This window comes from Oncorhynchus mykiss, chromosome 32, assembly GCF_013265735.2.
Source record: "Oncorhynchus mykiss isolate Arlee chromosome 32, USDA_OmykA_1.1, whole genome shotgun sequence".
NCBI classification, from domain to species: Eukaryota; Metazoa; Chordata; class Actinopteri; order Salmoniformes; family Salmonidae; genus Oncorhynchus; species Oncorhynchus mykiss.
In genome coordinates this window covers 29,627,101-29,652,816 of record NC_050572.1, presented here as the reverse complement: position 1 = coordinate 29,652,816, position 25,716 = coordinate 29,627,101, and the positions used below count along the sequence as shown (strand labels likewise).

At 41.9% G+C, this 25,716-nt stretch overlaps 1 protein-coding gene across 8 annotated transcripts in view; it reads left to right on the top strand.

Annotated features, from left to right (window-relative positions):
- The first annotated feature begins 8,401 nt into the window (after positions 1-8,401).
- Positions 8,402-25,716, top strand: part of LOC110488241 (A-kinase anchor protein 9) — a 123,554-nt gene continuing 106,239 nt past the window's right edge. For all 8 annotated transcript variants that reach the window (XM_021560391.2, XM_021560393.2, XM_021560392.2 and 5 more), the window contains exon 1: positions 8,402-8,678. In XM_021560391.2, coding sequence (XP_021416066.2) covers positions 8,631-8,678 — 48 coding nt within the window. In that variant the 5' untranslated portion in view covers positions 8,402-8,630. The remainder of the gene's footprint in view (positions 8,679-25,716) is intronic.

Genomic DNA, 25,716 nt, shown 5'->3' with positions numbered 1-25,716 from the left:
ACTGTAAATGTGCTGCTGGAAACAATTTAATTACGCTTTTTTCCCGATGTTTACTGACACCGGCCAACTGGCGCTACTCAGACGAGAGTGCTCTGAAATCCGTGTAGATAGTAGGCTGGACACATTACATTTTTAACAATGTTCTTTTCTGATAAAAACGAGTTCATTGCATCCGCCGTGGAGCCCAGTTTCATAATATGACCATATTTTCCAGCTGCTTGCCGTCGTTATGAAGTAATCGTGAAAAAAACATGCCTTATTTTAGTGCATTTTTCACCCTGCCAGCTCCTATTAGTTCTATTGAGCACCATGGCACCAACTCGCCTTCCGAATGTTCTATTCCCAGCTTATTGTTCAACGTCACAATGCCTGTTTCGCTATTGTTGGCAATGAGACCTGCTCACGTTGTTTTATAGTTAAAATGTAACAAACAAAAATAATATTGGAACTCTGCGGCCTTCCCGTTGTTTCCTATGGGAGAAATATAGGCATGTCTGTCTATTTCGTCAAATATCTCGCAATGTGTATATTTCGATTTTTTAAAGTCGGGTGTAACCGGTGTGAAATGGCTAGCTAGTTAGCGACACAAAGGAAGTCAAAGCGGACACCTACAAAGATGGCATCTCAGGTAAGCAGCACTGGGCTGTATTGACGTATCCTATAAAGCTGCTGTTTTAGATTGAACGGTCATATCTTAGTTATTGTTTCCATATCTATAAAAAATAAGCTGTTTTCTTTACTTTCAGAGAGCAAGCTGATCAAGGGGTTGAAAATGTAGACATTGCCAGATGTTCACTGTCCGAGGAACAGGCCGTGGAAGCTTTATTGCTGGCAAAAGTGTCCATAACTGTAACGGTTTTCTTCTATCTCCTCCTCTGATGAAGAGGTAGAACAAGGATCGGACCAAAATGCAGCGTGTAGATTGCGATTCATGTTTAATGAAAAAACCACACTAAACACAAACACTACAAAAACAATAAACGTAACGAAAACCTAAACAGCCTATCTGGTGAAAACACATAGACAGGAACAATCACCCACACCCACACAGTGAAACCCAGGCTACCTAAATATGGTTCCCAATCAGAGACAATGACAAACACCTGCCTCTGATTGAGAACCATATCAGGCCGAACATAGAACTAGACAAACTAGACATGTAACATAGAATGCCCACTCAGATCACACCCTGACCAATCAAAACATAGAAAATACAAAGTAAACTATGGTCAGGGCGTGACAGTACCCCCCCCCCAAGGTGCGGACTCCGGCCGCAAAACCTGAACCTATAGGGGAGGGTCTGGGTGGGCATCTGTCCGCGGTGGCGGCTCTGGCGCTGGACGTGGACCCCACTCCATGACAGTTTTAATCCCCCTCCTAAACGTCCCTAAATAGGTTACCCACCACAATGATAACATGGGACAGAGGGACAGCTCGGGACAGAGGTAACTCGGGACAGATGGGTAGCTCAGCCCTGAGAGGAAGCTCAGCACTGAGAAGAAGCTCAGCACTGAGAAGAAGCTCAGGCAGGTGGTTAGATCCGGCAGATCCTGGCTGGCTGGCGGTTCTGGAAGATCCTGGCTGACTGGCGGATCTGGGAGAATCTGGACGACTGGCAGATCTGGGAGAATCTGGACGACTGGCAGATCTGGGAGAATCTGGACGACTGGCAGATCTGGGAGAATCTGGACGACTGGCAGATCTGGGAGAGTCTGGACGACTGGCAGATCTGGAAGAGTCTGGTCGACTGGCAGATCTGGAAGAGTCTGGTCGACTGGCAGATCTGGAAGAGTCTGGTCGACTGGCAGATCTGGAAGAGTCTGGTCGACTGGCAGATCTGGAAGAGTCTGGTCGACTGGCAGATCTGGAAGAGTCTGGTCGACTGGCAGATCTGGAAGAGTCTGGTCGACTGGCAGATCTGGAAGAGTCTGGTCGACTGGCAGATCTGGAAGAGTCTGGACGACGGGCAGATCTGGAAGAGTCTGGTCGACTGGCAGATCTGGAAGAGTCTGGACGACTGGCAGATCTGGAAGAGTCTGGACGACTGGCAGATCTGGAAGAGACTGGTCGACACAGACTGGCTGCTCTGGCTGCTCCATGCTGACTGACAGCTCTGGCTGCTCCATGCTGGCAGACTGCTCTGGCTGCTCCATGATGACTGGTAGCTCTGGCTGCTCCATGCTGACTGGCTGCTCCATGCTGACTGGCAGCTCTGGCTGCTCCATGCTGACTGGCTGCTCCATGCTGACTGGCAGCTCTGGCCGCTCCATGCTGACTGGCTGCTCTGGCTGCTCCATGCTGACTGGCTGCTCCATGCTGACTGGCTGCTCCATGCTGACTGGCGGCCCTGGCTGCTCCATGCTGACTGGCGGCCCTGGCTGCTCCATGCTGACTGGCGGCCCTGGCTGCTCCATGCTGACTGGCGGCCCTGGCTGCTCCATGCTGACTGGCAGCTCTGGCGGCTCCTTGCAGACTGGCAGCTCTGGCGGCTCCTTGCAGACTGGCAGCTTTGGCGGCATCCTGCAGACTGGCAGCTCTGGCGGCTCCTTGCAGACTGGCAGCTCCTTGCAGACTGGCAGCTCCTTGCAGACTGGCAGCTCTATGCTAACTGGCAGCTCTATGCTAACTGGCAGCTCTATGCTAACTGGCAGCTCTATGCTAACTGGCAGCTCTATGCTAACTGGCAGCTCTATGCTAACTGGCAGCTCTATGCTAACTGGCAGTTCTGAACAGGCGGGAGACTCCGGCAGCGCTGTAGAGAAGGCAGGCTCTAACAGCGCTAAACAGGCAGGAGACTCCGACAGCGCTGAAGAGAAGGGAGGCTCTGGCAGCGCTGGACAGGCGAGGCGCACTGTAGGCCTGATGCGTGGTGCTGGCACTGGTGGTACTGGGCCGAGGACACGCACAGGAAGCCTGGTGCGGGGAGCTGCTACCGGAGGGCTGGGGTGTGGAGGTGGTACTGGAAAAACCGGACCGTGCAGGCGCACTGGAGCTCTTGAGCACCGAGCCTGCCCAACCTTACCTGGTTGAATGCTCACGGTCGCCCTGCCAGTGCGGCGAGGTGGAATAGCCCGCACTGGACTATGCAGGCGAACCGGAGACACCGAGCGCAAGGCTGGTGCCATGTAAACCGGCCCAAGGAGACGCACTGGGGACCAGCTGCGTAGAGCCGGCTTCATGGCATTAGGCTCGACGCTCAATCTAGCCCGGCAGACACGCGGAGCTGGAATATACCGCACCGGGCTATGCACCCGCACTGGAGACACCGTGCGCACCACTGCATAACACGGTGCCTGTCCGGTCTCTCTAGCCCCCCGGTAAGCACAGGGAGTCTGCCCAGGTCTCCTACCTGGCGTAGCCATACTCCCTGTTAGCCCCCCCCCAAGAAATTTTTGGGGTTGCCTCTCAGGCTTCCATCCGCGTCGCCGTGCTGCCTTCTCATACCAGCGCCTCTCTGCTTTCACCGCCTCCATTCTACGGTAACCTTCCTCGCACTGCTCCAGCGAATCCCAGGCGGGCTCCGGCACTCTCCCTGGGTCGGCCGCCCACCTGTCGATCTCCTCCCAAGTAGTATACTCCATACTGTACTCCTCCTTGGGCTGTTCCTGTTGTTTCTTCTCCCGCTGCACCTTAGTGCGGCTACACTCCCCTGGTTTAGCCCAGGGTCCTCTCCCGTCGAGGATTTCCTCCCATGTCCAGAAATCCTTATTGCGCTTCTCCTCGCGCTGCTCCTGCCTGTTGACACGCTGCTTGGTCCGTTGGTGGTGGGTGATTCTGTAACGGTTTTCTTCTATCTCCTCCTCTGATGAAGAGGTAGAACAAGGATCGGACCAAAATGCAGCGTGTAGATTGCGATTCATGTTTAATGAAAAAACCACACTAAACACAAACACTACAAAAACAATAAACGTAACGAAAACCTAAACAGCCTATCTGGTGAAAACACATAGACAGGAACAATCACCCACACCCACACAGTGAAACCCAGGCTACCTAAATATGGTTCCCAATCAGAGACAATGACAAACACCTGCCTCTGATTGAGAACCATATCAGGCCGAACATAGAACTAGACAAACTAGACATGTAACATAGAATGCCCACTCAGATCACACCCTGACCAATCAAAACATAGAAAATACAAAGTAAACTATGGTCAGGGCGTGACAATAACCAAAGGTAAGTAAACTGTTGTGTGTTATTTTTTTCCATCTCTGCCTGTCTTGTTGTACCTGTCTCACATGCATTAATTAAAAGCCCTTAAGATGTCAGCTGCTAGTTTTCAGATTTTACACCACATGAACACAGCCATTTTCACTGGACGATCTGTTGCTGCCAAGTCATGATTTCCCTGGGGGTTAGCCTTGCAATAACCAAGTGGTGAGACACATAGCCCTCTATATTTAAATGTTTCAGGTAGGTGTCTCCATCACATACAGTATCTTCAATTGCCATTATCTTCTATTGTTTGTCCTCATGTGTCTGTTTTTCAGCATAAAGTACACAGAGTACTTTATGTAGCCACTTAGTGTGGGACACCAGGTGAGACCACACACACACACAATGACAGTCTCTCTTCTTCACTTCATCCCTCTCCCCCTTCTCCCTAAATCCTCTATGTTATATCAGCTGTTTTGGTGAACCCCTCCCGCATCTTAACTGGCTGACACAGAGGGCACAGCATGATCATAGGTGAGATGTCACTTGGTCGGGTCAACAGGAAGTATTATTAAAGAGATGCTTTACATTGAAATAAGAATAAATTTGAATAAAAAAACAAGGCTTAATCATGCTCTCTCTCTATCCATCTGTCACTCGTCTGCAGGTATGTTTTGATGTGAGAGAGGAAGCCAGTCCCGTCATCGATCCCTCACCCGCTCTTAAGGAAACCTTCGGGCCAACTGGGGGCCCAAGGCTGGTTAGGAGACACCGCAATTGTGATGAACTGAGAGAATATTGGGGTAGCACTGTAATTCATGAATCAAATGCGGTCTTCCACTGTTCTTACCTCTTTCCCTTTCTGTCTTCTACACCTCTCTCCCCACCTCGTCTTTCTTCCTCGTTTTATAATGCACACCATATGTGCATTGAAGTACAGATTGAACTTCTATTTATAATATTACAATTATCATAATTATAATGCATTTATGTATTTATAACACCTGGATAATGAACTTCTTTCAATAAGACATTTCACATTCTCCACTGGTTGAAATTAAGTATCTCATTGAAATACTATCCTGTGTCCTCAGATTAATGCAGATGAAGGGAGTTAGATATGCATCGTTTTTTTTCTGTATATATGAATTACAAATCAACCATGTTTCTAGTCTATTGCATAGTTACAATGTGTAATCATTGATGTCCCAGGAGCAGGAGTGGTAAACACTGTTGAAGTGTATAATTGTAATACATACATGCAGACACAGCATCATTCAAATAATGGAGTTTGATATGACTGAAAAATTTCTCAGAGGTTCATACCTGAACCACACCTTTATTTGCCAAGGAGGAGTACATGATCAGTGAATATATTCAATGTACAGGCTACAATGTGGAAATCTCATGCGTTGTAATAACTAAAGTACACAGGTATATAGGACCTGGCACAATAAAGTTATTATATTCTACTCTATCCATAGGCTTCATTAATGCCATTTAGACTTGAAGTTGATACAACAACTATGATAGCTGATTTTCATAGATTGGTATGAATATTAGTTCAGAACCTAACGTTTTAGGGTCCATACACAGATCGGCTAACTACTGTAGAAAGCTACATATCATCCTGTCTGGGTTGCCCCCCCCCCCCCCCCCCACTTGGGCTGTGCCGTGGCGGAGGTCTTTGTGGGCTATACTCAGCCTTGTCTCAGGATGGTAAGTTGGTGGTTGAAGATATCCCGCTAGTGGTGTGGGGGCTGTGCTTTGGCAAAGTGGGTGGGGTTATATCCTTCCTGTTTGGCCCTGTCCGGGGGTGTCCTCGGATGGGGCCACAGTGTCTCCTGACCCCTCCTGTCTCAGCCTCCAGTATTTATGCTGCAGTAGTTTATGTGTCGGGGGGCTAGGGTCAGTTTGTTATATCTGGAGTACTTCTCCTGTCCTATTCGGTGTCCTGTGTGAATCTAAGTGTGCGTTCTCTAATTCTCTCCTTCTCTCTTTCTTTCTCTCTCTCGGAGGACCTGAGCCCTAGGACCATGCCCCAGGACTACCTGACATGATGACTCCTTGCTGTCCCCAGTCCACCTGGCCGTGCTGCTGCTCCAGTTTCAACTGTTCTGCCTTATTATTATTCGACCACGGTGGTCATTTATGAACATTTGAACATCTTGGCCATGTTCTGTTATAATCTCCACCCGGCACAGCCAGAAGAGGACTGGCCATCCCACATATGCTCTCTCTAATTCTCTCTTTCTTTCTCTCTCTCGGAGGACCTGAGCCATAGGACCATGCCCCAGGAATACCTGACATGATGACTCCTTGCTGTCCCCATTCCACCTGACTGTGCTGCTGCTCCAGTTTCAACTGTTCTGCCTTATTATTATTCGACCATGCTGGTCATTTATGAACATTTGAACATCTTGGCCATGTTCTGTTATAATCTCCACCCGGCACAGACAGAAGAGGACTGGCCACCCCACATAGCCTGGTTCCTCTCTAGGTTTCTTCCTAGGTTTTGGCCTTTCTAGGGAGTTTTTCCTAGCCACCGTGCTTCTACACCTGCATTGCTTGCTGTTTGGGGTTTTAGGCTGGGTTTCTGTACAGCACTTTGAGATATCAGCTGATGTACGAAGGGCTATATAAATAAATTAGATTTGATTTGATGATTGTTGTCATTCATCAGCCCGGCTTTTAGCAGGCTTGGGATCTTCAAGACTAAATCAATAGGGAAATAGATTGGAGTGACCAACACTAATGTTCCATAGCCTATTATCAGTCTCTTCTCAGACTCTATTATTCTTTCTTCCAAGATCAACTGGAAACAATCTTAACCAAAACAACCCAACCACTATAGTTTTACCATCAAAATGCTTGTGTCTTTGTGGACTCACTGTGTTACAGTTTCCTGATCTATTTGTTGATGCCCTGCAATTGTGGTGGTGCTTGGGTTACTGTGACACTGACATAGTACTCCTCAGAGCCATCCATTATTAAAGGCCAAAAACTTTCTGATGGGCAGCAGGTCTTGCTGAAGGTACTGCACAGACAACAAAAGCTCACAGGTGGGAGCTGAACACCTTTATTTGGGATTCAAAGTGGGTAGCTAAAGATGTCAAAGAGAAGATGGGTGGAATTCAAGATCTGCCAGACCATAAGCTGCACAGCTCCCATCAGCCGAAGACACAGACCACCTTCTCCTGCTGCTGCCGGTATGTAGGTCTGTGTAGAAGCTTCAAAGGTTTGGTTTTTCTTTTCTGTGAGCTTTCTTGACCTAAATCACATTTACAATGCTGAATATCAGGGGTTGCCATCATGGCTTCCCAGCACAATGGAGAATCCAGAGAATTTCCCTAAATGCTATAAGTGGTATAACTTGTGATTGGGTTGGGGTGGAAGCAATGCGTGTAAATGTCAAATAGACATGTTCTATGACTGTGATCCAAATCAAATTTTATTGGTCACATACATGTGTTTAGCAGATGTTATTGCGTGTGTAGTGAAATGCTAGTGTTTCTAGCTCCAACAGTGCAGTAATATCTAACAAGTAATATCTTACAATTTCACAACAATACACACAAATCTAAGGAATGGAATTAAGAATATATACGTAAATATATGGATGGGCAATATCAGAGCGGCATAGACTAAGATACAATTGAATATAATAGAATACAGTATAGACATATGAGATGAGTAATGCAAAATATGTTAACATTATTAAAGTGGCCAGTGATTTCAAGTCTATGTATACAGGCAGCAGCCTCTAATATCCTAGTGATGGCTATTTAACAATCTGATGACCTTGAGATAGAAGCTCCACCCTCTGGAGAGCCCTGCGATTGCTGTACCAGGCTACAGAGATACAGGATGTTCTCAATTGTGTATCTGTAAAAGTTTGTGAGAATTTTAGGTGTGCAAAGTGTGCTCTCATTTTGTATTTGTTTTAATACCACAATTTCAGAAATAATCATATGGAGAGACCATATTTCATTTAATTTAAAATAGATCTGGTCATTTTAACTGGGGCAATGTGAAATTAATCCAGTGATCTTGTTTGCACCTCCACAGAAAAGAGAATATGTATTTACTCATTCAAATTATTTAAATCTATAATCAATATATATTTTACTTGTGTACACACAGTATGTTTCCCTCTGTAAAAATAAGAATAAAATAAACGTTTTGAACTGTGAGTGACATTCTGACGTTACCAAAGGGGCGTAGCTGCGGAAAACAGCCACCTATGTGACGTCATCACAATCAGTCTCGTGTTTACGTGGAGAACATGGCGGCGGAGATGTGGCTGTAGCAAGGAGTCGGTTCCTAATGCGAGTTCGTCGCAGTGATTTGACACCATTACCAAACAATTTTAATGTCAACAGACAGACACTTTCCCCACAGACTCTGAGCGTATTCGCTGACACTTCGCATGAAGCCCCTTTCCTCTTCTCTCAGCCACAGGGACAACGGTAATGGAAGACGAGGAGAGGCAAAAGAAGCTCGAGGCCGGCAAAGCAAAGGTATGATAGCACTTTCTCTGTGTTTCTACTAGTCAACCTTGGGAACAACATGTATTGCTGCGCGTGCTCAGTAATACATTGTCTTATATAGTTTAATTTAGTAGCTGTTTTGGAAGCCCCTTCCGTGTTCCCGTCCTTGTCTGCTGTCACTACTAGAAAACATGTCCCCCAATGTGGATGACAGCCCGGGTGTCTGGGTTAGCAAGTTAGCCGGACTTCCTTTGTCATGCGACCCAGCCATTGGCATCTCATAGAAACGTGCTGTTTCCTCCAAAAATCTACCAGTTTTGAAGAAAAGTATGAATGTTAGCCAGCTAACCAGTTCAGCCTTTCCGGTCAACGTCAGGTTTTATTAGTCACGTGATTTAAAAGGTTGATATTATTGTGTGACAGGTTTTTCAGGACATGCCCCAAGTTAGCTTGAGCAAACTCAAATGGTCTCATACATACTTCATTTTATTTTATAGCATACTAACGTTACACTGTAACAACCAGTGTTACAAATAAGTTTAACTGAGTAATGTAAAACAACTTCATGTCATGCAGAAGGGATGGATGTCACACAAACTATTATTTCAACCATCATTGCATTTTCAATACAATTTCGAAGTATCCAGTGAACTGGTACAGTATTTTAGGTATTTTATTAGGATCCCCATTAGCTTTTGCAAAATCAGCAGCTACTCTTCCTGGGGTCCACAGTAGCCTACTTGTAAGATGATACGATAACACACTGTCATAGTCAACTGAGAAGGATGATGAAAATCATGTCACTGCTTTAGTCTAAAAATATAAAAGGGTACTTGGAGACAGATGGAAGGAAAGTATACCGGACTCCTTTCAGAATTTGAGGTTACTGCCTTTGCAGTGTCATTCCCCTGCCTTAATCCCTTGACGAGTTTAGGCCCTAATGCACAATACCATGACTTGACACCACTCCACCACCCATACCTATGACGCTAGAGGTTTATTTTGAGTCAGTAGTATTTATGCAGTATTTGAAGAGAAGGCTAGATGCTATTGAAAGGGAAATCACTTTTTGTCACCACACCTGAAACTATTTTGGAAGGTGCTAATCAAAACTAACCTATAAATTGACTAGACTATATTTAAATGCTCAGTGACGTTAGCAGTAAGGATTTTGAATGAGACACGTCTTTCTGTTGCCAACCTGTGATGATTCAACTCCGACTACCGTAGTAAGCATAGGAAGGTCATATGGCTCTTTAACATAGTCATACAGAGTTTGGTAACAAACATTCAATAACAATCTAGCTAGTCTAATTTGCATTCTTTATGATGTAATTCTCTTGCAATGATATGTGTCAATATGACAACTGTTTGTACAACCCTGTGACACTATGACTGACCTGGTCACCCACATGTAACCTGGTTTTACTCCCTACTGTCATCACTTCTCCACCTGTCTTTGATTTGAACCTTGAACAAAAATGTCAGATTTATAGGCTTTCTCTAGCCAGGTGAACTGTGTGGAAATAGCAATATATTAAGAGGATTTAGGCCTACTGGTCCTATTGGTTTAAATGTGTTCAGTTGTTTGTGATGGGTCTTGGCATAGGAAGTCTGATTATTTTGTAAGTCAGAAATGAAAAGTTGACCTTTTGTCTATCAAATCCGAACACCAATTTTTACTTGACTGGCATTAGAAGTTCTTCAGGGGGTGGATGCAAAAGTATTGGCCTAGGCCATCTAAGATTCAAAGAAATGTAATGACTCTCAGATTCTCAATTGGGAAAAAGTCTGTACGCCTCTCCTCCGTGACCCAGAAACCGATAAATGGTTGAGGTGTGTGTTAATTCATTAGTAGGCTAACGGAGTATTCTCCCCTCCTCGAATACCTACTTCGGTAGAGGATACACAAGTATCATCCCGGCGGCTAGCAAGGAAGAGTTTTAAAATCCGCCACACCCTCTTTAAATCAGCTGTTGTTTTCTCGAAGGAGAAAAACATGTACACAATTAAAAAATGATACACTACTTATCCTTTTATCTTTAAAATTTATTGCACAACTAGCTAAATTCGTTTTTATCACATTACACATTTATTTTTAAGAATTGATAAATGTAATTTGCCTGATGACGCACGAGTGGAGAAGGATTCTCATTTCATACGAGCGCATTTCCTCGCCTCCACTCCTCGACTATCTTTTTCAAAAGGAGGCGAGGAGAGGATGGACCAGAGGAAACGAGGAGTCGAGCAAAACCAATTGAGTCTTCTTCCTATAAACCATGGATGGGCATCTACAGTCCTCTGGGGCCTGATTGGTGTCACACTTTTGCCCCAGCTAACACACCTGACTCCAAAAATCAACTAATCATGATCTTCAGTTTAGAATACAATTAGTTTAATCAGTTGTGTTTGCTAGGGATGAGGATAAAATTACACCACTCCGGCCCCTGAGGACTGGAGTTGCCCATCCCTGCTATAAACCATCATGCATGGCATTTAGACTTCCATTCACTGAGAATGTCCATTCAAAATAGATTTGTATTGCGTTTTTTAAAAACATATTTTTTAATAAATGCTAAATGAATAGAGCAAACACTGGACTCCCACTGGACTTTCAAAGATACTAGCCTATTTGAGACTGTAGTAGACCTAGACCGAGTCCATACTTTTCCTGTTTCTCATTCACCCATTCAGCTTTATCAAACCTCATGGGTTTTTACAGAGCATATAGCTTAGCCTTGTAGTGAATTCCACACCATCTTTCTACACATTCAAAAATTACAGCCAGGTCGATAATGCATTTCATATAAAGTGTGTACTTTTGTGTGTACCTCTGCTCCATGGTGTGGTAATTGTGCCTCAACAGTTTCTCCTTTCACAATTTTCTTGCGTGTTATAATATTATACTAAATATTTAAAGGACTGGAGCCATCATGTACTAAGTTTGTACCTGTAACCTAAAACCTATAATTTCAGATGTTCTTTGGAGCCCAGAGGCCCAAAAGGCTCTTGCTCAAAAATAATTCAGAAGAGCCCTCTCCATGATCTGTAGTGGAGAACTGTTTTATTTTAATTTAATTGTAATTTTTAATCTGTTATTTTACCAGGTAAGTTGACTGAGAACACGTTCTCATTTGCAGCAACGACCTGGGGAATAGTTACAGGGAAGATGGGGATTAATGAGGCAATTGTAAACTGGGGATTATTAGGTGACCGTGATGGTTTGAGGGCCAGATTGGGAATTTAGCCAGGACACCGGGGTTAACACCCCTACTCTTAACGATAAGTGCCATGGGATCTTTAATGACCTCAGAGAGTCAGGACACCCGTTTAACGTCCCATCCAAAAGACGGCACCCTACACAGGGCAGTGTCCTGGGGCATTGGGATATTTTTGTTTTTAGGACAACACCACTTCCAGCAGCATCTGGTCTCCCATCCAGGAACTGACCAAGGCCAACCCTGCTTAGCTTCAGAAGCAAGCCAGCATTGGTATGCAGGGTGGTATGCTGCTGGCATAAACATTAAAGACGTTTATTTAAAATAAAAAAATAATAAAAATGTTTTTGAATTTTACCCCTTTTTCTCCAATTTCGTGGTATCCAATTGTTTTAGTAGCTACTATCTTGTCTCATCACTACAACTCCCGTACGGGCACGGGAGAGACGAAGGTTGAAAGCCATGCGTCCTCCGATGCACAACCCAACCAAGCCGCACTGCTTCTTTAACACAGCACTCATCCAATCCGGAAGCCAGCCGCACCAATGTGTCGGAGGAAACACCTTGCACCTGGCAACCTTGGTTAGCGCGCACTGCGCCCGGCCCTCCACAGGAGTCACAGGGACTGTAGTGACGCCTCTTGCCCTAAGATGCAGTGCCTTAGACCGCTGCGTCCGTGTGTGTGTGTTAACTATTTAACTGTAGTAGAATGCTTAAGGCATACTTTAACAAACTGTCTCTGTCCCTCTGGTCGTTGTGTACATTCCTCTCTCATGCGGTCGGTGTGTATATAACTTAACGTAGCAGGTGTAAAAGTGTATCTGTCCAGAGATCTATATTTAATGACGAGATGCTCATGTCTCCGCCCTAACAATGGGAGTTGTTGTCCCAAAGGCGGAAGGCAGGCGACAAGCTTAGGTCCAAAATAAGCCCATAGAAGCACATTGGGCTTATTTTGAACAGTTTTAGGCAAGAGTGAAACCTCTCGCTTCGCCTCTTCCTCTCTGATCCATCTCCGTCGAAGCCCCAAAAAAATGGTGCAGTGGATTATAGTTAATTGCCACGATTCTGAGCTGAACTAGTTTTTACATTTGCGTAATGAAAACTCTAACTCCCTTCAGCCCAGCATCCCACATAGTTCTTGAATTGTGTCGCAAATTATTTGATTTCCCTCTAGAGAAATGGCGCGTTGGGCTCAAAAAAAGGAACTAAATGGAATTCAAGTAATTGAACCGACGTCGGTCAGTAAGTTGTTAAATAACCAAACACCCCCAACACTTTTTTTTGTTAATTACTCAGCACTACCATAATGACAAAGTGAAAATGTGGTTTTAGAAATTCTGGCAAATTTATTGAAAATGAAATACACATATCTAATTTACTTAAGTATTAATACCCCAGAGTCAATAGAACGTTTGAATCACCGTTGGCAGCAATTACAGGTGTGGGCAATGTTCCCTCAATTATTTTTTGGCACTGTGCAAATTTCAAATCTTCTGAGCGCAAACTTGAACGTTGTAAAAATTGTGTCAAGCGTACCCGCTTTAAGGTACAGTTTTAACAGTGCCCATGTAGGCTACTGTGGCTATTTGATCATAATGCAGGCCTATCAGAGTGGCCTACCATAAAGAAACAATGGAGAAAATGCATCCCATTTTACCATTGTAATAGCTGTTCTATAATTCAGTCTATATTAGCAGCCAATGTGTGGTGTTCAATGTAGGTCTACATTCCATGAGACTTTTGAAAAAAACAAAACATGCAGGGCTTAACATTAACCTGTTTATCCACTTGTCCTTCAGACACGGAGGTGACTGAAACTGTTGTTTGATGCAAGAAACCACTTTACAAAAACACAAATTATTCTGCCTATTGGCTACTTAAGATTATTCAAGCCTGTCTCAAAATACAACACTAACACTGTCCCTTTAAGACAAAAATAAGCTAGAAATGTATACGTTTTGTGCTCTTGTAGGAATCACTCCCCTATTGCTGACTACAAATGACCTATAACTGGGCTAATTGCTCACTAACTAGCAAAGGATACGAAACAAATTTTCACATGTGGCTACCTGCAGTTCTTGCATTGATCTCAAAACAAATGCATCTACTAATAACCGCTCATGCTGTAAACACTAGAGGTCGACTAAACGCCAATACCGATTTATTGGAGGACCAAAAAAAGCCGATACCGATTAATTGGGCGGTTTTTATATTTTAATATTTAATTTTATTTATTTATTTTTATAAATGTATTTATTTATTTGTAATAATGACAATTACAACAATACTGAATGAACACTTTTATATTAACTTAATATAATACATCAATAAAATCAATTTTGTTCAATTTGGTTTAAATAATGCAAACACAAAGTGGTGCAAAAGAAAGTAAAAGTGCAATATGTGCCATGTAAAAAAAAAAAAAAGCTAACGTTTAAGTTCCTTGCTCAGAACATGAGAACATTATGAAAGCTGGTGGTCCCTTTTAACATGAGTCTTCAATATTCCCAGATAAAAAGTTTTAGGTTGTAGTTATTATAGGAATTATAGGACTATTTCTCTCTACCATTTGTATTTCATATACCTTTGACTATTGGATGTTCTTATAGGCACTTTAGTATTGCCAGTGTAACAGTATAGCTTCCGTCCCTCTCCTCGCCCCTACCTGGGCTCGAACAAGGAACACATCGACAACAGCCACCCTCAAAGCATCGTTACCCATCGCTCCACAAAAGCCGCGGGCCTTGCAGAGTAAGTGGTACAACTACTTCAAGGTCTGAGCGAGTGACGTCACCGATCGAAAAGCTAATAGCGTGCACCCCGCTAACTAGCTAGCCATTTCACATCGGTTACACCAGCCTAATCTTGGGAGTTGATAGGCTTGAAGTTAAACAGCTCAATGCTTGAAGCACAGCAAAGAGCTGCTGGCAAACGGAAAAAAGTGCTGTTTGAATGAATGCTTACGAGCCTGTTGCTGCCTACCACAGCTCAGTCAGGCTGCTCTTTCAAATATCAAATCATAGACTTAATTATAACACAACACACAGAAATACGAGCTTTAGGTCATTAATATGGTAAAATCCGGAAACTATCATTTCGAAAACAAAACGTTTATTCTTTCAGTGAAATACGGAACCGTTCCGTATTTTATCTAACAGGTGGCATCCATAAATCGAAATATTCCTGTTACAATGCACAACCTTCAATGTTATGTCATAATTACGTACAATTCTGCCAAATTAGTTCGCAACGAGCCAGGCGGCCCAAACTGCTGCATATACCCTGACTCTGTTGCACAGAACGCAAGAGAAGTGACACAATTTCCCTAGTTAAAATAAATTAATGTTAGCAGGCAATATTAACTAAATATGCAGGTTTAAAAATATATACTTGTGTATTGATTTTAGAAAGGCGTTGATGTTTATGATTAGGTACACATTGGTGCAACGACAGTGTTTTTTTCGCGAATGCGCTTGTTAAATCACCTGTTTGGCAAGTAGGCTGTGAGTCAATGATAAATTTAACAGGCACCGCATCAATTCTATGCAACACAGGACAAGCTAGATAAACTAGTAATATCATCAACCATGTGTAGTTTGATTGTTTTTTATAAGATACATTTAATGCTAGCTAGCACCTTATCTTGGCTCCTTGCTGCACTCGCATAACAGGTATTCAGCTTGCCACGCAGTCTCCTCGTGGAGTGCAACGTAATCGGCCATGATCGGTGTACAAAAATGCAGATAACCGATTGTTATGAAGACTTGAAATCGGCCCTAATTAATCGGCCATTCTGATTAATTGGTCGACCTCTAGTAAACACAGTCCAGTTTGAAGTAAATGGCAAAGATCCATATATGGCAATGCTCTATTTGCATTTAGGCCTACTTGTTTATGCCGCACAAGTCTGTGTAGAGTATGGGGTGAGTGTGCATGTCAATGCAATAGAATCCTACTCCGATGCCTTCTGCCAAAACAAAATCTCTTGCGTAGTTTGTTTCGTTATGTTGCATTGAAAATGGCTAATGTTGTGTTGATTCCATCACAATTGCCACTGTAAAGGAAAACATTGACCGTGTTAACAAGGGAAACTCTAGAACAGTGGTCACCAAACTTCTTAGTCAAGACCACTTTGAGTCAAAATGCAAGCAGAGATCTACTGCTCAGATTTTGTTTTAACATGACGTAAATGTAACCCTATGGGAGTTGTTGTCCCAAAGGCGGGAAGGCAGGTGACAACCTTAGGTCCAATATAAGCCCATAGAAACACATTGGGCTTATTTTGAACAGATTTAGGCAAGAGTGAAATCTCTTGCATTAACCAATTAGAAACAGTACTGTTTCAATGAGGTTTGTGTAGTAAGCTATAGGCCCAATACATTATCACCGCTTATTGGCTTTGCTTGAATTGCTCTGCCAATGCATAGTAGGTCGAGACATTTTTTGAGGTAGGCTATATGATCACAGCGGTAATAGATCCATTGTTGTGCTAATTTCCAATGAGTGAGCATACATTTGAAATAATTAGCTTTTTATTTTGCTGGGCTGATGGTACCTGGATCTGATGGTCAGTCTCAGTGGAGGGGGGAGCGCAGCAGACTGAGGGTCTGCCTCAACATCCCTCCACTCTCCCATAATTTCTGCCTCATGCACAAATTCATGTTGTTACTCCTATGAACTTGTCGATGACAAGCATACCCATAACATGATACAGCCACGACCATGCTTGAAAATATGGAGAGTGGTACTCAGTGATGTGTTGGATTTGCCCCAAACATAATGCTTTGTATTCAGGACATAAAGTTAATTTCTTTGCCACGCAATTTTATTTTTATTTTAATGCCTTATTGCAAACAGGATGCATGTTTTGGAATATTTTATTCTGTACAGGCTTCCTTCTTTTCACTCTGCCATTTAGGTTAGTATTTTGGAGTAACTATAGTGTCCGTCCTCCGTTCTCTCCTATTACAGCCATTAAACTCTGTAACTGTTTTAACTTCTTATGTGCAGTTGGGACGGTAGCATCCCACCTGGCCAACATCTGGTGAAATTGCAGAGCGCAAAATTCAAAAATACCAAATTCAAATATTTAACATTCTTGAAAATGTGTTATACATCAAAAGAAAGCGTAACTTCTTGTTAATCCAGCAGCTGTGTCAGATTTCAAAAAGGCTTTACGGCGAAAGCAAACCATGCGATTATCTGAGGACAGTGCCCCGCATACAAACAAATAAATCATATTTCAACCAGACAGGTGCGCCACAAAAGTCAGAAATAGCGATATAATTAATGCCTTACATTTGAAGATCTTCTTCTGTTGGCACTCCAAAATGTCCCAGTTACATCACAAACGGTCCTTTTGTTAGATAATGTCCTTCTTTATGTCCCAAAAATCTACATTTATTTGGCACGTTTGATTCAGAAATACACCGGTTTCAACTTGCCCAACATGCCTACAAAGTATCTAATAAGTTACCTGTAAACTTGGTCCAATCATTTCAAACAACGTTCCTATTCCAATCTCAGGTACCCTAAAACGTAAATAATCGATAAAATTTAAGGCGAATAAACTGTTTCTAATTCCAGATAAAAACAATGTGAAGCGTACTCCAGTTCACACGCATTTAAACAGTAGAGTCCACCTGGAGTGACACAATGAATAGGACTACTTCTTAATTTCTCAAAAGAAAAACATTGAACAATTTCTAAAGACTGTTGACATCTAGTGGAAGCCATAGGAACTGCAACCAGGTTCCTAATAATAAGGGTATCCCATAGAAAACTATTGGAAAATCCTATGACCTCAATTCCCCCACCCCCTGGATGGTTTGTCCTCTGGGTTTTGCCTGCCATATCAGTTATGTTATACTCAAACATTATTTTAACAGTTTTAGAAACTTTAGAGTTTTCTATCCAGATCTACCAATTATATTCATATCCTAGTTTCTGGGCCTGAGTAACAGTCAGTTTACTTTGGGCACGCTTTTCATCCAGAGGTGAAAATACTGCCCCCTACCCAAGAGAGGTTAAAGTCACCATTGGCCTCATGGTGAAATCCCTGAGAGGTTTCCTTCCTCTGAGTTGGGAAGGACACCTGTGTCTTTGTAGTGACTGGGTGTATTGATACACCATCTGAAGTGTAATTAATAACTTCACAATTCTCAAAGAGGATACCAGTAGGTGCCCTTCTTTGCGAGGCATTTGTAAACCTCCCTGGTATTCGTAGTTGAATCTGTTTGAAATTCACTGCTTGACTGAGGGACCTTACAATTAACTGTATGTGTGGGGTACAGAGATGAGGTTGTAATTAAATAATCATGTTAAACACTATTATTGCACACAGTCCATGCAATTTGTGACTTGTCAAGGAAGTTCTTGCTTCTGAACGTATTTGGTCTTGCCATATCAAAGTGGTTGAATACTTGACTCAAGACATTCAGGCTTTTCATATTTTATTAATTTGTAAAAAACAATTACACTTTAACATTACTGGGTATTGTGTGTAGGCCATTGACACAACATCTAAATTTAAAACATCTTAAATTTAGGTTGAAACAGGAAAATGTGGAGAAAGTCAAGGGGTGTGAATACTTTGAAGGTACTGTATATTATGAGATGACTAAAATACAGTACATACTGTACTTATTGAGTAAGAAACAGTATATGAAGTGTTGGCTCAAGTCTGTGTTGACATGCCAACTGTTGATCATCGCAGCAGCTGTCAAGATGGCTGTTTTCTAAGCTGTTCGGGCATTGTGCCAGCAACAGCAAGTTGGCTTACCTCATCACGGGAACGACACTAATAGTGTTTTCAAGCTCTGACACAGCCGATTTGACTGTTCACGTAAATGGAGTTTAGACCTAGTTGATTTTAATATTATTCAGGGATTTTTCTTCCATTCAAATCCTTGGGAAGGTGACCTAAGTGTTTTTTTTTTTGTGGGTGGGTTGCCAAAGTCTAAATGGTGCCATTTATGTAAAATAAATAATGATTTTTAGGATGGCAAGAAGCTTTGTTTTTAAACTGAAATGACTAAAACCAGATTTAAAGTATGTAGAAAAAAATATTTAATTTAGATAATTGTCAAGAGAATTTTGTTCTCGTGTTGATTTTTCCAATGCAATTAATACACTCTGTCTGTTTCTAAGAATTTGTAAGGTTCTTATTTAAATGAAATGGAAAAAGGTCAGTAAACTTAGCCAATAGTGTTTATTCTCGAGAGCTCTGCTCATAATACCATGTACATTGATTTATATACCTCACATTTCGTCATAAATGTCCCTCCTCTCAGATACAATGGCAATATAGTTCACAAGCCTTCTCAAATTGTCTGCCACCTGTTAAACAATCTACTACAAGCCCAAGGTCTCTCCCCTCCCTGGGTGGGGACAGAATGTCCTGTAAGGAACACAGTATTCCAGCCGGTCTGACGATAGCTCCATTCGTTTCTAACAAGGAACAGAAAGTCCTTGTTCTAATTCTTGACTAAAACTACACACATTATATTCAGTGTTTTGATTATAATAAGATTCATACAATCATACAGTGACAGGGTAGTATTCGGTTATTTATATTTCTACATTAAATGTATACATCATCTAGGAATCTAAGAATTTACAATCAGTAGAAGTAGAAGCTAGTCAGTCAGGGATAATATCAAAGTACAAAACAACACTGAATTTATCAGTATTGATTTTGTTATGTTTTAGCAAAATAATGCCTTATTAGCCATGGCAAAATGAATAGAATTGCAGGAAATTAGCTTTAATCTGCAGAAGGTTCTCTCAGCTCCATGGAGCAAGTTCTATAATTGTAGGAAATTGGCCTAAAAATTCAAATTTCTCTAAACCGCCAAGATGGGTGTCTCTAAAATGTTCTTGACAATTCAGCCACGCCAATGGGCTGAACGTGCCCATTGCCACACCCCCTGCCACTCCCACTACTTTAGGCCCGTTTTAATCCAGAAAAAAAATTCTGTCCATAAAAATGTCTACAAGAGGCCTATTACTTTAAGGATATCTTGACTTTACTTTACGTTGGGGGCTTATTGTTGGGCGTATGACATTTTGTTTATGCTCTTGGAGGTTGCACTTTGAGTCAATCCTGCAATCCCTATAGGAAAAAGGTCTGTGCCACTTCCAATTCACAAGCAATTACAACTTTTGTCCCGAATCAAGTTTTATTCTCCCGTACGGTGGTCCTACTCTGTTTAGTCCATATTGATTGTACGTTCAGAGCCTTTGGATAATTAATCAGCCTCGACTCCGCTAATGATTTAATTTCGGTCTCAAGCTACCTTGTGTAATGGTATACAAGATCGGCCATTGTGATCACCAAAGCTGAGTGCCCTTAGTTCAACCACTGAACACATTCATGACCATTTGGAGGTACAAAACTGTTAGGGTACCTTGAAATTTTCCCAGTTTGTATACCTAGGTGTGGTTCGTGTATTGTTCAGACTTAACCTCTGAGCATCTAATGCTATAGCCTAAGTCTTTCTTGTATTTGTTTTTGGCAATGAAGGTGGGTGTTACAAATGTGATTAGGGTTCCACATATATAGGCCTATAACTGCACTACTGCCAAATTGAATCTGGTTATTTATGTTGATTCTTGTTCATTGTGTTTTAATCCGTGCCTGTACATTGGGTTACAAAAATGTTTTTACAGTAGTTTGTTTTCTGTACCCACTAGGCTATCTATAACGGGAATGCTCTCTGTTTAAATGAACGATCACTCACTTACCGCAAACATTACTCAATGTGCCATAATTGATCAAATAGAAAGCCCCCAAAAAACACTGAATTTAGCATGGTACAGTGTGCTCTTTTCGGCATGAATTGTGTTAATCTATCGTTATTATCTGTGGGGATAAGCAGTGACACTGAGGAACAGATAATCGCTCTCTTGTAACGGCACCAGTGGCTGCATTAGCTAACCTTTGTGAAACAATTCAGTGAGGTGGAATGCTTGATGCATAAATCTCTAGAATTATCGTCCAACAAGCCAGTATTTTGATTTGAAGTGCTTAGAGTGCTATATGAATAAGCAGCGACGATGTACGCTCGCTGACTGCCAAGTAGGCTATATGTTTGTCCCAGATAAAGAATGTCTGCAAAACATTGTCACTTGCTCCATCTTTGAGGATGCAGATGGCATTATGCACCTATGTAGGCCGCAGTCCCATATGCTTATCCAACTCGATGGTCCTCTGCCAAATAGGGCAACACAGCATCATTAGCCTAAGTATTCTGGGGGTTTCAATTTACTGGGAGAAAATAAATTGAATTTGTTTATGCTGTGCAAATCTCCACAGATCTGGAGTTGCTCAGACCATCTACAAACTATTAGACTACAGTACAAGGATAATGCTAGCTGAAACTCTATTGACATACAGTAACTCCCCAGCCTCTCTATGTGTTAAAGTAAGCCTAGTTGTTGCGTGTTGCAGTTTACACTTAGCCTAATGACACTGAGTGTGTATTTATGAAGATATAATCTGTATGAACCAAAAGTATAAAGTGTTAGGTCTAGAGATAAAATGGTATGAAAATTTCATATCACAATTTTAGTGAAAATTGTAATAATTTTGCATGCCCAATTTTTCAGTTTTTGCTTTGTTAAAAAAGTTTGAAATATCCAATAAATGTCGTTCCACTTCATGATTGTGTCCCACTTGTTGTTGATTCTTCACAAAAAAATACAGTTTTATATCTTTATGTTTGAAGCCTGAAATGTGGCAAAAGGTCGCAAAGTTCAAGGGGGCCGAATACTTTCGCAAGGCACTGTATCTGTAAACTTGCTCAGAGGTTCAAGGAGCTGGCACAGTTGCTCCATGACACTTTGTCGGCATCCTTGGGCATCAAATGCCATGTTCCTCTTTCCCCAGACAGTGTCACACGTCTAGACTGGCTGCTGTTGGCTGAGGAAACGCTCAAGCATCTTGTGTGTAGATCCCCATCGGGTTACCACATCATGGATCAGAGCCTTTTGTGGCATGTTGAGGGCAGCTTGCTTTTCTCGCAGTTCTCTCCTTTTCCAGCCCTGTGAGAAGCCTTGGACCAGATGACAGCAGGCCTTGACTGCTCTGTCAACTCTGAATTTTCAGAGCCTTTGAGATAGACAGGTTAAAATTATGGCCAAAGAGCCCAAGCCACAGATCTGGGAACTCTTCAAAAGCCTTGATCATGTTTGTTGCGTTGTCTGTGGTTTTGCAGACTAGGGCTTTCTTGTTGATCCCCCACTCTTTCAGCATATTCTCAAAAAACTCTTGTGCGTTTGTTATTATTGTGTTTTATTATTATTATTATTATTATCATTATTCACACACACACACACACACTCTTCTGTGTTGCATTTGAGTATATGCAATGACCCCATGCACAATTTACACAAATACAAATGAGTCTTAAGAATTAATAAGACCGTGATAGTAATTGCAATGAGCCCAACAATTGACATAAATACAGCAGTATTGTATATCGTGTTTCTCCTGTTGGAACACTTTTACAACCAAATCGACGACTGCCGGATTTTAAATTAACAAAAGATGTTGGTTGGGTGACTAAACTACATCTCATGTTATTGTGTGCAATGGGCATATAGAGTCTGCAGACACACGACGCATAAGAATGGGGAGCGCTGAAGGCTTCACTTTACATTATTGACAAGCTATTAGCAAGTTAGACAGACAAACCACAACATTTTCCCCTATTCCCAAGTCCCCACATAATGCATTGAGCTTAAAGTTACCTTGCATTCGCTATAAAGTTTATAGCATTCGCTATAAAGGTGATGGTCACAAAGATAACTGGAGATTTGAAGTGTTGCCCCCTTTCGCAGCAATTTCCTTTTCGCGTGTACGGCAGACAGGGTGGCCGTCTTCGATTACGTTTCCCTCAGCACTCTTGTAAAACCAAAAATACGACCACATTTCAGATTTGGGTGACAAATCTCCCGAGTGCCGTCACTGCCTTCCGGCATGTTTTCACACAAAACAAAACCCACTTTGCATGCTCTGCCTGCGTCAGATTGTTGCTAACTTTGGTAAATGCTGGACAGTATTTACCGTGGGTTTTTCAAACCAATGTTTTAATGTTAATTAAAATTTGAAATGGTAATGCTAAACATCGGGAATTTGACCATTGTTTATCGTGAAACTGGTAACTGTTTCATCCCTAGTTACGTCTACCCTTACTTTTTCAACCTCTGTACCACCAGGTGTTCTACTGTGATTTTAATATTGGGCAATTCCAGCATTAGGGATGTTATTTTTGCATGCAAAATTACAATTTTATCTCACAGAATGGAAAAACGAAATATAAATTACACTTTTGATGTGTGTGTCTATAGCACCCCTTGGGGGGAGTGTAGACCTATAACCAAAAAAGCAAACTCTAAATATTGGCATGTTGGAGAAATCAAGGAAATAAGAGGTGTTGTGGATATTTGCCTACATGAAATGGACAAGCTTTTTGGCGAGACTGAACATAAACTCAGCAAAAAAATAAACATCCTCTCAATATCAACTGCGTTTATTTTCAGAACTTAAGATGTGTAAATATTTGTATGAACATAACAAGATTCAACAACTGAGACATAAACTGAACAAGTTTCACAGACCTGCGACTAACAGAAATGGAATAATGTGTCCCTGAACAAAGGGGTGGTCAAAAGTAACAGTCAGTGTCACCAGCAAAGCACCCCCACACCATAACACCACCATGCTTTACAGTGGGAAATACACATGCGGAGATGATCTGTTCACCCACACCTCATCTCACAAAGACATGGCGGTTGGAACCAAAATTTTCCAATTTGGTCTCCAGACCAAAGGACAAATTTCCACCGGTCTAATGTCCATTGCTAATGTTTCTTGGCCCAAGCAAGTCTCTTCTTCTTATTGGTGTCCTTTAGTAGTGCTTTCTTTACAGCAATTTGACCTTGAAGGCCTGATTCTCCTCTGAACAGTTGATGTGCCTGTTACTTGAACTCTGTGAAGCATTTATTTGGGCTGGTAACTCCAATTAACTTATCCTCTGCAGCGGAGGTAACTCTAGGTCTTCCATTCCTGTGGCGGTCCTCATGTGAGCCAGTTTCATCATAGTGCTTGATGGTTTTTGAGACTGCACTTAAAGAAACGTTCAAAATTCTTGAAATTTTTCATCATGTCTTAATAAAAGTAATGATGTGCTGTTGTTTCTCTTTGCTTATTTGAGATGTTCTTGCTATAATATGGACTTACCCTATTTGGTAAAAGACCATCTTCTGAATACCACCTCTACCTTGTCACAACACAACTGATTGGCTCAACTGCATTAAGATGGAAAGAAATTCCACAAATTAACTTTTCACAAGGCATACATGTTAATTGAAATGCATTCCAGGTGACTAACTCATGAAGCTGGTTGAGAGAATGCAATATATTATATTTAGATTTGTTTAACACGTGTTTTGGTTACTACATGATTCAATATGTGTTATTTCATAGTTTTGATGTCTTCACTATTATTCTACAATGTAGAAAATAGTAAAAAATTATGAAAAACCCTTGAATGAGTAGGTATTCTAAAACTTTTGACCGGTAGTGTCAGATCAGAGGCAGTAGGGACGACCAGGGATGTTCTCTTGATGAGTGCATGAATTGGACCATTTTCCTGTCCAACTCAGCATTCAAAGTGTAACAAGTACTTTTGTGTGCCAGGGAAATGTATGGAGTGAAAAGTACATTATTTTCTTTAGGAATGTAGTAAAATGTATAAATACCAAAGTACATATACCCCAATAAACTACTTAAGTAGTACTTTTTAAAGTATTTTTACTTAAGGTACTGTCTACCACTGTAAATTTGTTAACATAATTTGACAGAAATAAGCTTTTTTTTCTGCAATCTTTTATTTCAGCTCATGAAACATGAAACCAACACTTTACATGTTGCGTTTTATATTTTTGTTCAGTATGATTGACTGAAAAACCTTATTTGAGACTTGGCCTCCTACTCTGTAATGGCCAAAATGCATTCAAATGTCTACTTTAACTGGGTTATTATGAACTTAACCTGTCAAAATGGGATCACAATTTGGGGGGCCACATAAAAGCAGGCGAGCCAAAAAATGGCCCCTGGGTCACACACATGTTGCAGACCCCTGCCAACTGTAGAGCTGCATGCACTAGGTTCAGCTGCATTAAGCTCTAGTATGATACCCTCCTACTGGAAATGTGTCCTTTTTTTAAATACATTCTCACACCTGTTGCCCATAAGGGCCAGCTGTTTGAGCTCCCCTGCTGTCAGCCAGCTCCCATAGCCGGCCATTCAGTTCACTGACTCTTGCATTAACGCTCACTCACTTCACCCCACTCAGTGGCTGTCACCAGCCCCTTATCCATAATGGATATCAGGGCTTTTACTGTCCAATCCATGTAATTAGTGCCAGCATTCCCTTGTGGCAATTAACTGTACAGAACCCCTGCTGTTTATGCACTGAGGGAAATTAAATGTCTGTTTGTGGGTGCAGACTGCACACCAAGGCAAGTTTGTGTATGCGTGTGTGTGTACATGCTCCGAGCTAATTTGTGTATAGTCTATCTGTGTTTACATATTGTAAAATTAGACATTGGCATATTACATGGAAATTAATGTTTTTCTCATGAACTAAAACATAAGAGCAATTAATCTGTTGATACCCCTCAATTCAGCAGGCCTGGCATGATGCATCTCAATATACTAGCAGCCTACATTTTCTCTCCACGTCTCTGTGCTCTGTTAGAGCTTGTGAAAAGAAGAGGAGGTCAGGTGATCCTAGCTTCTAGTAGATAGATACACTCTTAAAAGCATCAGATTTGTCCAA